Source organism: Rhamphochromis sp. 'chilingali' (genome assembly GCF_963969265.1).
Source record: "Rhamphochromis sp. 'chilingali' genome assembly, chromosome: 7".
Classification (NCBI taxonomy): Eukaryota; Metazoa; Chordata; class Actinopteri; order Cichliformes; family Cichlidae; genus Rhamphochromis; species Rhamphochromis sp. 'chilingali'.
The window spans coordinates 36,446,687-36,460,245 of record NC_137934.1 but is presented as its reverse complement, the minus strand read 5'-3'; the positions used below and the strand labels follow the sequence as shown (position 1 = coordinate 36,460,245).

General features: G+C 44.2%; 1 protein-coding gene across 1 annotated transcript in view; it reads right to left on the bottom strand.

Annotated features, from left to right (window-relative positions):
• Positions 1-13,559, bottom strand: part of LOC308399519 (anoctamin-4-like) — a gene marked incomplete at its 5' end in the record, with an annotated part of 53,553 nt that overhangs the window by 25,439 nt on the left and 14,555 nt on the right. Inside the window, 4 exons of the mRNA XM_080886834.1 lie at positions 68-168; positions 1,250-1,399; positions 1,563-1,711; positions 2,408-2,608. Of these exons, the coding sequence (XP_080742960.1) occupies positions 68-168; positions 1,250-1,399; positions 1,563-1,711; positions 2,408-2,608 (601 nt within the window). The remainder of the gene's footprint in view (positions 1-67; positions 169-1,249; positions 1,400-1,562; positions 1,712-2,407; positions 2,609-13,559) is intronic.

The following is a 13,559-nucleotide window of genomic DNA, read 5'->3' as shown; positions in this document are numbered from 1 at the left end:
TACAAGAAAATTCGACAGGGCAGCTTTAATTATTTTCACATTAGCATCATTAGAAGTTTTGTCTAACCTGAAAGGCATGCGAATGTTCATGAGCTCTGCATAGCGACAGAGAACATCCCATGGTGCATGAAGCTTCAAGAAGATCACATCACTGTTTGTTAACGAGGCCTGTAATGAAGTCAAACACACATAAATATACTATACCGTTTTATAATATGTATATATATATAAAGCAGAATTTATTTTTTAAAGGGAAGAGCTACAAAATATCTCACTGCAGGCTGTTGAGCATCTGCTCTTTTCCTCACCTGTTTGTACTTCCTGACTGTGTAGGAGTCTGTCTAAGGGTACATGAATCAGAAGCTAACTGCAGAGACCTAAAAATAACTAAATGACTCCATGCAAGAAATACACACAAGTGGGCTGAAGGTTGAAGGAGACAACAACCGTCGCCTTCCGCTGCGCACTCTAGATAATGACGACCTTGGCGGTACAGCATCAGCAAACAGAGCTGAGGTTAACACACAGCATCACAACATCCACCTTCTCCATTCTATCAAGTGACACTTTTGCTCAGTGAGAAGCAGCAGCAGGGAAAATTGCGATCGGCACATTTGATTTTGCTCTACGAGTGCTGAACGTCTCGACAGCCCCCAGCTGTCAGACCTGGCACAAAGGCTTTGAGCATTTTAAAATTCAACACTTCGGCCATTTAGATTACATGCATAATAGGGCTGTGCATTAAATAACTTCCTCACATAAAATGGTATCGCTGTTGAGCGAGACTCACAATAAATGCAATTGCAGGTTGGCTGAAGAAGCTGGTTCTCTGTCAGCACCGGAAACTATCGAGCTTCTCGTTTACTTTGGAGTCATCGCTTTTTAAAGAACTGGACTACGTTTGCTTTGTTAATGTCCTGTGATTATAAGAATTGCTCTTGAGCAATAGATATATGGCCGAAGAATGAATTGAGTGCTACATTGCTGACCTCCAAAACAAATTTAAAAATACGGTATATCATAAATGATTTATAATCCAAAGTTTGCCTCATTCATTGACTGGGTCTATTGTTTGGATTTTGCAAACCACAAGGAGATGCTTCAGAATAATTTAGGTCACATTGCTTTTATTGTTGCTGTCAAAAAAAGAAAAGGAAAAGGTCTTAGAAACTGTTTTACCTGCAAAGCGCAAAATACTAGAAAGGATTAGTGAATGGTTAACAAACACTGTGCAAGCCAGCTATTTTACCTCCTTTTCCATGTGCAGGCCCTCTGCACGGATGTTCCGTTCAAATACTTCCCTTTTCTCTGACTGTGAACTGGATTTCCTGTAGACCAGGATGTAATCGATGCGGCTCTTTCCATCACTGAAGCAAAGGCCACTGGACTTACTCCTCCCCTGAGGCCACGCAGATAAAGAGAGTCAGCAAAGAATAGCAAGTAGCCATTTAGAGGAACCGTTATCTCTGCTGTTTTGACTCAGTTATTGTCTATTATTGACGATGGATGGATGAATAAGCAAACATTTGGCTGTCGGTGATTTGTTTATTTTCACCGCTGACCTCTGGGAGACCTGCACTGGACTTTGTGTTGTCATCAAGGATGCTGCTGTGGGTGCCCTGGTTCTGCAGAGTGGAGTCGTCGTCTCTGGACGGGCTGCTGATGCCACCTGACCTTTCTCGTTCAAGAAGCACGTTAACATCCTTCACAACTGGAGAGTAAATGGAAACGAGAATAGAATCCAAGCTGACTAACTTTTAATCCAGTAAAAATGCTGACTCTTCTTCTGTTCTTATTCAATAACTGAGCAATCATAAGACAGCTAAAGAAAACCTTTTCATCCCTTATTATTTTTTAGCTATAAAAATCCAAAACAATGAGCTAAAAAGCTCAAAAACATCAACACGATCGTAGTGTTAGAAGTTTTTCTCCGGGATAGAATCAGCTCTGCTTCAAATTCTACTTTTAAGAACTATAGAAACCACAAGTGGCATCTTCAGACACAACAGGAGCTGATTATTCAAGAGCTTGTATGAGAGGAAAGGGACTTTAAATTAAATTCCAATTCAAATGGCTTTTGATTCTTTCACGATGCTCTGTACTGTATCTAACTCCTTTAATTAATCTGTGTTGTCGCAAAAAGCAAGTATGTTGGCAGAGAGCAGAGAGGACTATCGTATTTTACTATTTTTATATCAGGTAAAGGGGAACAACTCTAAATACAGTAATTGAAAATGCCAACAACCTGCACGCAAGTCTGAAAAAGTTTCTCTGAGCAGTGATGGCCTTTTATTAGCTGATGTAAAGGTATTCATTAGAAAGACCACAATGCTGTCAGCTAAACTTGCTGGGAGAAAATAAGCTGAGTGAAGTCGACATAAATGTAGTTGCTGCTGGTGGTGCTCACCCAGTGGAGGCACATCATCTTGAGTGCTGGAATCTGGGGCTGTGGCCAAAGATTCCTCCATGATGTCTTCTTCCCCACAGGAGGGGAAGGTGAGAGGTCTGTCTGCTGCCCGGTAGCCAGAGGCCGAGGGCTGCAGCTGGACTCTGTGTCGGCGGAGGCTCTGGTGCTGGAGCTCAGACCCATGTAGAGATAAACTTGCACCTGTAAGGATACACAGCACGTTACTGTCGTTTTTTGCTTCCTTTTAAGAGATAGCAATTAATCTTTTAGTGCTTATTGTTATCTTTTTCCATTTACTTGCTCTCGCTTAAGACACAACAGAAAGTCTAGTAATAAACTTGCGAGCAACTGGTCGAGTATTGACCGTGTCATCTGGACTTGGAACTATTGTGACAGTGAACATGAGAAGACTTTCTGTCAGAACGTCCCCCAGGTAAAGCTTTCTCACTAACTACACGGTAATGGCCATCCATGCAAGAAGAATACATCAAGACCAAAGACCCGAAGCTAAACGTGAGTCATCCCAAGGAATAAATCAACAAAAATAATCAGGGCCAGGCAGGCAAAACTTGCAAACTTGCAATTACTCTGCACACACACACACACACGCACGCACGCACGCACGCACGCACGCACGCACGCACGCACGCACGCACGCACGCACGCACACACACACACACACACACACACACACACACACAAAAGTCACAAGGGCCCCTCCAGCCAGCATCATCTGACAGCCTTGCAAAAACACAGTTAAAGTTATTCTAGAAATGCCAGAGACCATGTTGACTTCACTAACAATGCCCAACTTGACTGGTTATAAAATGTTAACTATTAACTCCTAAGCTAACAAGTCAACTGCTGGTGTCCCAACTGTGACTTCTGCCTGTGCGCACTTGACTTGTTCACATCATGGCCAGTAGAGCTCGACACACACAAGGCTGCTCAGCTAGCTAAGTTAACTAATGTTGAACTTCAAACAAATTAAATGTTTCTACGTATATTTCACTCGCAGTTAAGGCTAGATTACTTGACTCAAACTCAACTTAATGTATTTATAAAGCACATTTTTAACACATTGTTAACAACCGGCACCAAAACCCTGTTCAAAAGACAAAATAGATTTAAAAAAACAAACAAACAAAAGCAAAAAGCACAAAAGGGAATAGATACGAAATGACTTAAATACATTTTAGTAGGTGCTTAATACATGAAGCTGAAAAAGTGAGTGAAGACACAATGAGCAAGTCCGATTCAAATGCCAGTGAGTAAAAATGAGTTTTAAGTCCAGTCCAGGCTGGATGGAGCAGATTTGACTGGGAGGGGAATGCTGTTCCACAGTTTGGAGAATGCTCTCTGAGTTTCAATTTAAAGTGGAAAACAGTCAGAAGCATCTGATCAGCTAACCGGACGAACAGACAAAGAGTTTTCGTTAGAGAAAATTACCTTTTCTTTTCCTTTACTGTAGATGTAGAGCAGGTTAATCTCACTCACATATGCTAGAAAGTTTTCCAAGTGGTCACTCTGGGTATTCCAAAAACAACAACAACAAACCCCCTCTGCAAATAAAATAAATAAAACTTTGTTGTAAAAGAAATATTTTTAAAACTACAGCTTCACAGGCAATCAAGACTGTATTTTCTAAATCTTTAATCCATGGAGGTTTTGACATCTACAAAGGTAGCTAGAGTTTAGTGTAGAGTGGAAAGGAACAGTCCCTAAGAGGAAATGCTGATGAACAGCCGTGCTGCACATCATACAAGGTGTAAGCCAATGGGTAGAATGCAATAAATGCTGAAGACGTAGACAGAGATTCCCACTATACAAACACTTTCCTTGAGTTTTTGCTGAAGCGTAACAGCAAAATTTAAAAGGAAGACAAAAACAGCAGGAACAGATGTACAGCAACAGATAATATGGCAGAGGAAGCTGTGTGAAAATTAGAGGGAAAAAAAGAAAAAGCACAGCTCTCTAACTTCTATCTCCTTAGCAAAGATTAACCTTGAAAGACCCTCCAAAGATAGACACTCTACATGGCAACACATATGCTAATAGAGCTATTGGTCAACTAGACTGTGCCCGTCTGGGAGGGAGAAATTATTCCAAGCTTAGCATAAAACGAACAATCTAAACAGGTCTGTGTCTCTTACTTTCAGTCCTCTGGAGAGTGAGAAGACTTCGAGAGAGGGGGTTGGCTGTCTTGAAGGTCTGCATGGTGAATTTACGTTTGTGATAGCAAAGGTGACTCAGCTAAATTTTTCTGCTGAGCGGTGGTAAGAGGGACAGAGATATAGAGGTTGGGGAGTCGTCCCAGCCTTTAATCAGCCGTTGATGCTTTGGAACATTGGACTCCATGGACGAGGCTAATAGAAAGATGATCAATCTGATACTAGTGGAAAACAGGGTGACCAACTCAACCTGCAACCTTCAGAGAGGGCACACTGAAAAAACACTTTATTTATTCAAAGAAGATGAATAAAGTTTAATCTCAAGATTTGAGATTAAAAGTTCTTCTATGGAAACTCATTTCTGCCAGTAAGTGAAAAAAGATCAAATTAATCACGAACTTTAAAGAGTGTATGAATATTTACGACCTTTTACGCTTCATTTAAATTGAAAAACTGAAATAAAGTCCTAATTTTACTATTCTTTTCCTTTGATGTCATACGTATATTGTACTGTGCCTGGGTGTCTTTGGAGGAGTCGGACTCAAGCACACATAATCTGTATTCAGGAGGGCGTGCATAAAAATTAAGTGAAACAGTCGCAACATATGGATTGTGCTTTGCTCACAACAAAATTTAAAGTTTGTTCAATACCTGAACGTATTCCAGTTTTGTATCAGTTTAAATTGGTGTACTTTTCTACTGTGTAACATGCACAGTTAAAAAAAAAACAATTATAGTTTTTAATGGAAAAATTATTATTATTATTGTTGTGTTACTGGTGGAAATTAGCTTCCATAGTTCTGACATGAGAAGCTTTTTTAGCATGTTATTTTCAACTCTTAAACCCAGGCAGTATGTGATGACCTCGTACACTTCCCGACCCCGTTTCCTCAGCACCCTCAGCACTCCAACGCTGCTCTCGTTAATGGAAAGGAGAATTGCTTACTATAAATATTGGCTCTCGGAGGACTGAGACACCAGATATTAGCCTACATCGTGCTGTCTTGCCAGGCAGTGGCCAGTCAAACAATGTATTCATCAATCTTTAACAACCTTATGGTGCTTCTGTAACCCAAGCCACAACTGAGGTCACATGGTACTAAAGCTTTGGGTGTACACACATCTGTTTTTCTTAAACTCAATAAAGCCACACTTCAGCAGTGGCACTGTAGATTATTTCCTTTTCCTCTTTAATTTTGAACATCCAAGAAAAATGCATCTTAAATTTTTTCAATTACCAGATGAAGAATTTGTTAATTGTATTTTAAGATTTTATATAACATGCCATTACATGCAGCCTAGTCTTGCAAGTTGTTGCTTTATTATTTATTTTATTCTCACTAGTTTTGTATGCATAATGCAGTTTTTTTGTATTAGAAAAAATATATGTTGTGTCAGGTTTTCTCATAAAGTATTACCTGTGCCACATGTGCTCACTTACTATAAACTATATTCATACTCTTAATGTAGTTTTAATACTTGTCAACTCGTAGTAGTTGTATCAGGAAAATCACTGGGGTTGGATGTGGCAGAAAACCATACACACACCACATGTATGCTATTGTTCCTTTTTGTGGTTTAACCTGTGAAGGACAAAAATGTAAAGAAAATTCTGCATCAAGCCTTGCAGTCATATTGTTTCTGAATGACATTACGGTGGTTACCATTGCTGCCTCACAGCAAGGTCCTGAGTTCAAATCCACCAACTGTGTGGAGATTGCATGTTCTCCCTGTGGGTTCACTCTGGGTACTCTGTCTTCCTCCCACATAACAAACATGTGCTTAGTGGGGTTAGGTTAATTGATTTTTCTAAATTGTCCAAGCTGTGTTAGACTTGTCCAGCTTATACCTTGCCCTATAACACCTGGGATAGACTCCAGCCCCCTTCGCCCCCCTGTGAGCCTGATAAGGACAAGTGGCTGGAGTGACAGCTACAGTATGTACATTTTGTTATAAAAGCAATGTCTACACACGTTTTATGTTAATCAGACTCTAGACTCTAGACACTCCAAGAAATAACTCTTTAAATGAACTTTAAAATAATCACAGAAAGGTATTTTGACATTTATAAATGGCTTTCTCTTAGCATTAAGTACTTTTGCAGGACTACTCTAATTTGGAAAGGTTGGATTAACTCAATTTAATTAAATTGGACTCAACTGCAGTATATAAGTTGATTCACAATTAATGAATTAAGTTGGTTCAACTCAAGTACATTAAGTTGGAACAACAGAATTGCATAATTCTAAAATAAAGCAATTTAAGCACGTGTAAATCCTTTCCTTTGGATAAGAAATGACTAAAATACATACTTGCCTCTATCAGTGCGCCCCAGGGTGGCTGTGGTTACAATGTAGCTTGCCATCACCAGTGTGTGAATGTGTGTGTGAATGGGTGGATGACTGGTTGTGTAAAGCGCTTTGGGGTCCTTAGGGACCTTAGGGACCCCAAAGCGCTTTACACAACCAGTCATCCACGCTATACAAATACAGGCCATTTACCATTTACATTTTAATAGGTGCTAAACACATGAAGCTGAAAAAGTGAGTGAAGACACAATGAGCAAGTCCGATTCAAATGCCAGTGAGTAAAAATGAGTTTTAAGTCCAGTCCAGGCTGGATGGAGCAGATTTGACTGAGGGGAATGCTGTTCCACAGTTTGGAGAATGCTCTCTGAGTTTCAATTTAAAGCAGAAAACAGTCAGAAGCATCTGATCAGCTAACTGGACTAACAGAACAAGAGTTTTTGTTAGATATTTCCGTTTTTATTCCTTTACTGTAGATGTAGAGCAGGTTAATCTCACTCACATGTGCTAAAAAAGTTTTCCAAGTGGTCACTCTGGTTATTGCTAGTTAGCGCTTGTGGAGAAATTATATATTGTGGAGGTAAACACAGACGACACGAGAGCTCTCGATAAACACTGCTCGTTTATTACTCATCACCACAGAACTGAATACTTTCCCTCCAAAACACAGCAACAACACTTCCTGAGAACTGGGTGTGAGTGGAGCCCTCCAGTGGTCCACGGGTGGGCCAGCAGGGCGGCGTTTGCCAGCGCGGTCTTGGCCCCAGAAAATGCCTGGATGCGTTCAGGGGGCCAATCAATCGTGTCCTTAGCTGTTTTACCCTTCAAGGCAGCATAGAGAGGCTGCAGCAGGTGCGCAGCTCTGGGGAGAAAGCGGTTGTAGAAATTGACCATCCCCAAGAACTCCTGCAGTGCTTTAACGGACGCAGGATGCGGAAAAGCCGAAACGGCCCGGACCTTGTCTGGCAACGGAACCACACCGTCAGCGGAAATGCGGTGGCCCAAGAAACCCAGAACCGGCAAGCCGAACTGGCACTTGGAGGGGTTGTGTGTGCCGGCAAGCACTGGAAAACCTGATGCAGATGGGACGCGTGCTGACTCTCAGAGCAGCTGGCCACCAATATATCGTCAAGGTACACGAAGACGAAAGGCAGCCCGCGCAAAACAGAGTCCATCAACCGCTGAAAAGTCTGGGCCGCGCCTTTCAGGCCGAACGGCATGCGCAGAAATTCAGACAGTTCGAAAGGGGTAATAACGGCAGTTTTGGGGACGTCTTCGGTGCGCACGGGAACCTGGTGTTACCCCTGCACCAAGTCAATTTTAGAAAAAATCGAGGTGCCGGCGAGGTGGGCGGAAAAATCCTGGATGTGGGGAATGGGGTAACGGTCGTTCTCCGTGACATTATTCAAACGGCAAAAATCCCCACACGGCCGCCACCGACCGTCTGACTTGAGCACCATGTGTAGCGGAGAAGCCCAGGCACTATTTGAGCGCTGCACTATGCCGAGGCGCTCCATTGCGGCAAACTCTTCCCGAGCGACGAGAGTTTCGCGGGGTCGAGGCGCGTGCGAACACTGGGGGACTGACCGTCAGAATATAATGTTCAACCCCGTGCTTCATTGCCGTGTTTGAGAAATTAGGAACAGTCAGTGAAGGGAACTCCAAGAGCAAATGCTGAAAAATAATGAAGATGGCGCCGGTGAGGTCGGCTGCCGTCACGACTGCTCCGACCACTTTTTCTTTGTCTTTGTTTTTTAAGTTAGTTTTCAGCGTTTCTAAATCGGCAAAATCATCACCATTGGGTACATTAGGTATGACAGTGACACTCTTGTTTCTATTGGTATACAATGTACTCACAATTCGAAGTTTTTAACTCCGGATCCGAGCTGGCCGAGTGAGATCTCGAGGGAGAACAAAGGGAAGCGGCGGCGGCCTAGAGGGAAGCGAGCCGGCGTCAGGAACAGGCTGAGAGCTCGTGCACACCGCACACCTCTGCCTAGCATCCTGCTCGCCAACGTCCAGTCACTGGAGAACAAGCTTGACGACCTCAGGGCCAGGATAAAGTTCCAGAGAGACATTCGGGACTGCAATCTCCTCTGCTTCACCGAGACATGGCTGAACCCAGCGGTGCCGGACCACGCCATCCAGCCGGCCGAGTTCTTCTCGGTTCACCGCATGGACAGGACACGGGACTCGGGGAAGTCAAGGGGAGGCGGCGTGTGTTTAATGGTGAACAACAACTGGTGCAACAGTGCGAACGTTGTTCCTCTCACACGCTCCTGCACACCAAATCTGGAACTACTGTCCATCATGTGTCGTCCTTTTTATCTACCTCGGGAATTTACATCGGTCATTGTAAGTGCCGTTTATATTCCACCACAAGCGGACACGGTCACATATCGTACTGTGTATGACTGTGTACGTGACAAATAAAATTTGAATTTGAATTTGAATTTTGAATTTGAAAACATTCCCTGAAGTCACTACATTAGCCCGATTCAGGGGATCGATGGCACGAGTGAAACAGGGTATTGAAGAAAAAGACAGTGCATCGATTAAGCGTCTGTTAGCGACATCGACCAGCAGTCCGTGGGCACAAAGAAAATCGGCGCCCAAAATAGGTACAGAGCTAGCGGCAACAACAAAGGTCCATTGGAAATCCCGACCATGAAAACAAACAGTCACGAACCTTTCCCCGAACGTTGCGATGGGAGAGCCATTAGCCGCAACAAGCTGCGGTCCGCAGCCCGCTGCTAAACTGTCGGCTCCAGACGGGGGAAGGAGGCTCTTCTGGAAGCCAGAGTCGACCAGGAAACGTCTCCCAGAGGGCGAATCTTCTATGAAGAGCAGTTTTTCTTTGTCGCCAGCGGTTGCGGCCGCTACAGCGCGCTGGCGGGGTCCATGTCCCAGGGTCGGAAAAGCGCAAGGCGGCAGGCAGCGGCGCGCTCCGGCGCCAAAACGCCGATGGTAGAAACAGAGGTCCCGTCCGTGGTGTCGCTGTGCCGTGATCTTTGCCGTCAGCGAAGGATCGGGTACGTCGTGGCAGGTCAGCGGGGAAGTGGAAGGCGCCGCCGGCGAGGCTGGAACTAGGTCGTGATCGTGGAAAGTGCGGGTAGCCAGGAGAATACGATCCGCGTCCTCAGCCAGGGAGCGATAATCCTTCGTGCCCAGAAGCGGAGAGTTGGCGAGGCCGGCTCTCACGGCCGCCGCCGGCTGTCGGAGGAAGATGTGGGTGAAGAGGAATCCCCCGTCGTCCGGTCCAAGCCCGTACTTCCCTCAGGTGGGTGGGTCCCGGAGGAGAGTCAACGCACGACGGGTGGCTAGCGGGTTGAGAGAAGCCATCACATGGTGATATTTAGTGTCGTCAGCCGAGATGCCACGAAGGGCGAACTGAGCCTCCACGTGCACGAACCACGACGGGGGGTCGTGAAGCCAAAAGTCCGGCAGCTCGAGCGCCACAGCAAACGTAGCTGCAGCTGGAGGCAGAGGGCTGGCGGCTGTTGATGCATCCAGAGCGGAGTCGGTGCCACCATCGGACTGCAGCATGTTCGAGTCAGGGGTCACCAATGTGGAGGTAAACACAGACGACACGAGAGCTCTCGATAAACACTGCTCGTTTATTACTCATCACCACAGAACTGAATACTTTCCCTCCAAAACACAGCAACAACACTTTCTGAGAACTGGGTGTGAGTGGAGCCCTCCAGTGGTCCACCACAATATCTTCTATAGCCTGGAAATACCTTAATGTCCACCAAGAAGAACTGAAATGTAACAATCTTTATTTGTCCGACTCAGCTTTGGTGCAGCACCTCAGTTCATCCTGAACCATGCTGCTTTAGCTCCACTTCCTTTAAGGCCTCCTTCACTTCAAGCCAGCTTTCTTTCAATTGGTTGCCGTAGCAAACAAAAGGTTTAAGCATCAGGTTGGAGGGGCTTCGGTGCTCACTGCCAGAGCTGAAGCTAGTTTGGTTCATTTTAGGTTACTTGTACATACACTGACCTGATTATATGAAACTTTAGCCATGTTTAGTACGACCAGCCACCATTGTAACAAAACGAATAGTTTCATGCTAATGCAGGTCATTTTTCCGAACTGATTGCTACTTTCCAACCACACAAGCTTGAACTAAAAATAGCTGATCACAGTTATGTTAAAGTTACCTTGCTGTGACTTTTTCACTGCGATATGCTGAGGGTCATTAAATGCTTCATGATGACATAATGACAGTTTGAACAAAAGCTGAAAAAAAGACACCAGCAGTGGAATGGTGCAAAACATTAAGCGAGAAATTGTCTGCGTCTGAAGAAAATTCATTAAACTGTGTAAACTGATGTAACACTGGAGCTTCACGTGGTCACTCAAACAGGTCTTTATTGATTTTGAAGATGCAAAAGTGACACATAAATCTGGATAGCCTGTTTGAATAACTTCAAACAACCTCGGTTTGATTATGTATTTTATTTTCTGCATTTTTAGTGTGGTGAGCCTTCTCTGTTAACATAATATCATTCCACTGTGTCAGTTTGAGCAGCCCAAATACTTTTTTCATTTACAGGATGTCGTATCAATAATTTAAACTTGTCTGCTAAATAGTTTGGAGTCAAGATCTCTGGTATTTGAAGCAAGTAAGTCATCAAAATTAATGTGAGGAGAAGTAGGCCATGCTTGTTATTTCAGTGTTTTATGGTCACATCTGTGGACACACCACGAGATTTAAGCGTCCATGTTTTTTTGCCATTGTGTTTAGATTACTGTTGTGACCCGTTCACTGGCTTTGATAATCTCTTTCAGACTTACACCAAGACTTCTAATGTCTTTTAGTAAGCAAACTCACCTTATTCTTACTTTATGTGCCTGACCTTGAGTCCCAGTTGATTAGAGAATTAGTTTTGAAATGTTACATGCAGAGGAGTAAATGGACACAATTTATCTTAACTTGGTCTTAAATACACTGGAAAACGCAGTGTGTTTAGAACCTATTGAAGACTGGGGTGGTGGTCATATTAAAAAAGAGCATAACATTACTATTACACAAGAATATTTAAAGATTTTTTCTCCAGTGAAAAAGGAATTCTTCTTCTCTTCTAGTTGCTTAAAACACTCAACAGTGCGGCTCCATTTATAACACAACACAACATGGAGATGACAGCTCACGCTGATAGGAGAAGAAAGGTGTGTGTGTGTATGAATGTGTGTGTGTGTGTGTGTGTGTGGGGGGGGGGGTTAATGGGAAATGGGAGGGAGGGAGGGGGTGTGTGTGTTGTCAAGGGGGATTAGGTGTCAGTCACCAGTTAGGAGGGATTGTTTGTTCTAGCTGGATGCGCGAATCATACCCAGGGGCGCATTTTCTCCCTAGCAGCCAAGGGATGGAAATTTTTGCACCTGCCGAGCTGCTACTGGTGCCCAGTCACCACAGTCACAGCAAACACACACTCATACACGGACATTGCTCACAGAGACATGACTAGTTTCCGTGCGTTACAGCTGATGAATCACAGCAAAAGAGCTGGTGGAGCATGTGGGAAAAAACAAGTAGAATTACAATCAAGAGAAAGGGGATTATGAGGAGCTGGAAGAAAGAGTGTGTGTGTGCATATGAAGGTCAAATGCTTACACTGTTCAGGGAACTGCGGGTGAAAGATGAAGCAGTGTAAGGGCGGGGAGAAGGACACGGTAACAAATGAGTGAGAGCACTGCAGAAAAAAAAGAAGAGAATCCATTCTGGAGATCAAGCTGCCTTTGCTTCAAGACAACTTGAGGACACTCACCATGTGAAGGTGGGCAGAGGCAGAGAGGCAGCTTCGCTCCTCAGAAGGCAGGAGGAGGAGGAGGAGGGGGGGAGAGGCTTCACAGCTGAGCCGCAGCAAATGCCAAAACAGCCCGATGACTCCTCTACATACACACACTGACATATGCACACACCATCCTCCACCTCCAGCCCCTCGCTGAGGGCGACAAACAAGTGCGATGTCCCACGAGAGCAACCAGCATCCCCACTTTATTTTTTTTTACTCCTTATTCCTCACATCCCTGCATCAGTCGGTCCAGAATCACTGTAACATTCACACACATGCGGATCGGATCTGTCATAGTGAAAGATGCTCAAATCTGGCAGCAGGAAAGCTGCAAAAGCTGTCACAGATCCTCACTGAAGGAAAAAAAACACAAGCATGAGCAGGATGTTTACAGTGTCAGAGAGAGAGAGAGCGAGAGAGAAAGGAGAGCTACTCATCGGCATTCTTAATCGGGCTTCTCTGGCAGCCAATCGGGGGTCAAGCTGCTCTGACAGCGGCCAATCAGAAAAAAGGGCCGGCTAGTCAGTGTTGCTGCAGCCCAAAACAATGACAGTTGGCACTGATGACAGTGTCAGCATGGTCCTCTGATGGAGACTCAAGGGCACACACGCTTACATACAAATACATGCACGCACACATAGACACACACACCTGGGAATAAATATATCCATTAATCTATCTAACCTATTAACAGATATTGCAGGTTTATCATGTCATAATAAAAACCCTATAAGAACGATTGATTTCAATATAGAGATCTGCAGTTTGTTAAGCGAAACAAGTAAGTGGAGCAGAAACAGCTGCGCGGGGGGGATGGGGGCAAATCTGGGTGAAGGACAGCCATATTGAAAAGGTGACACTGGTGAAGAAGTGATA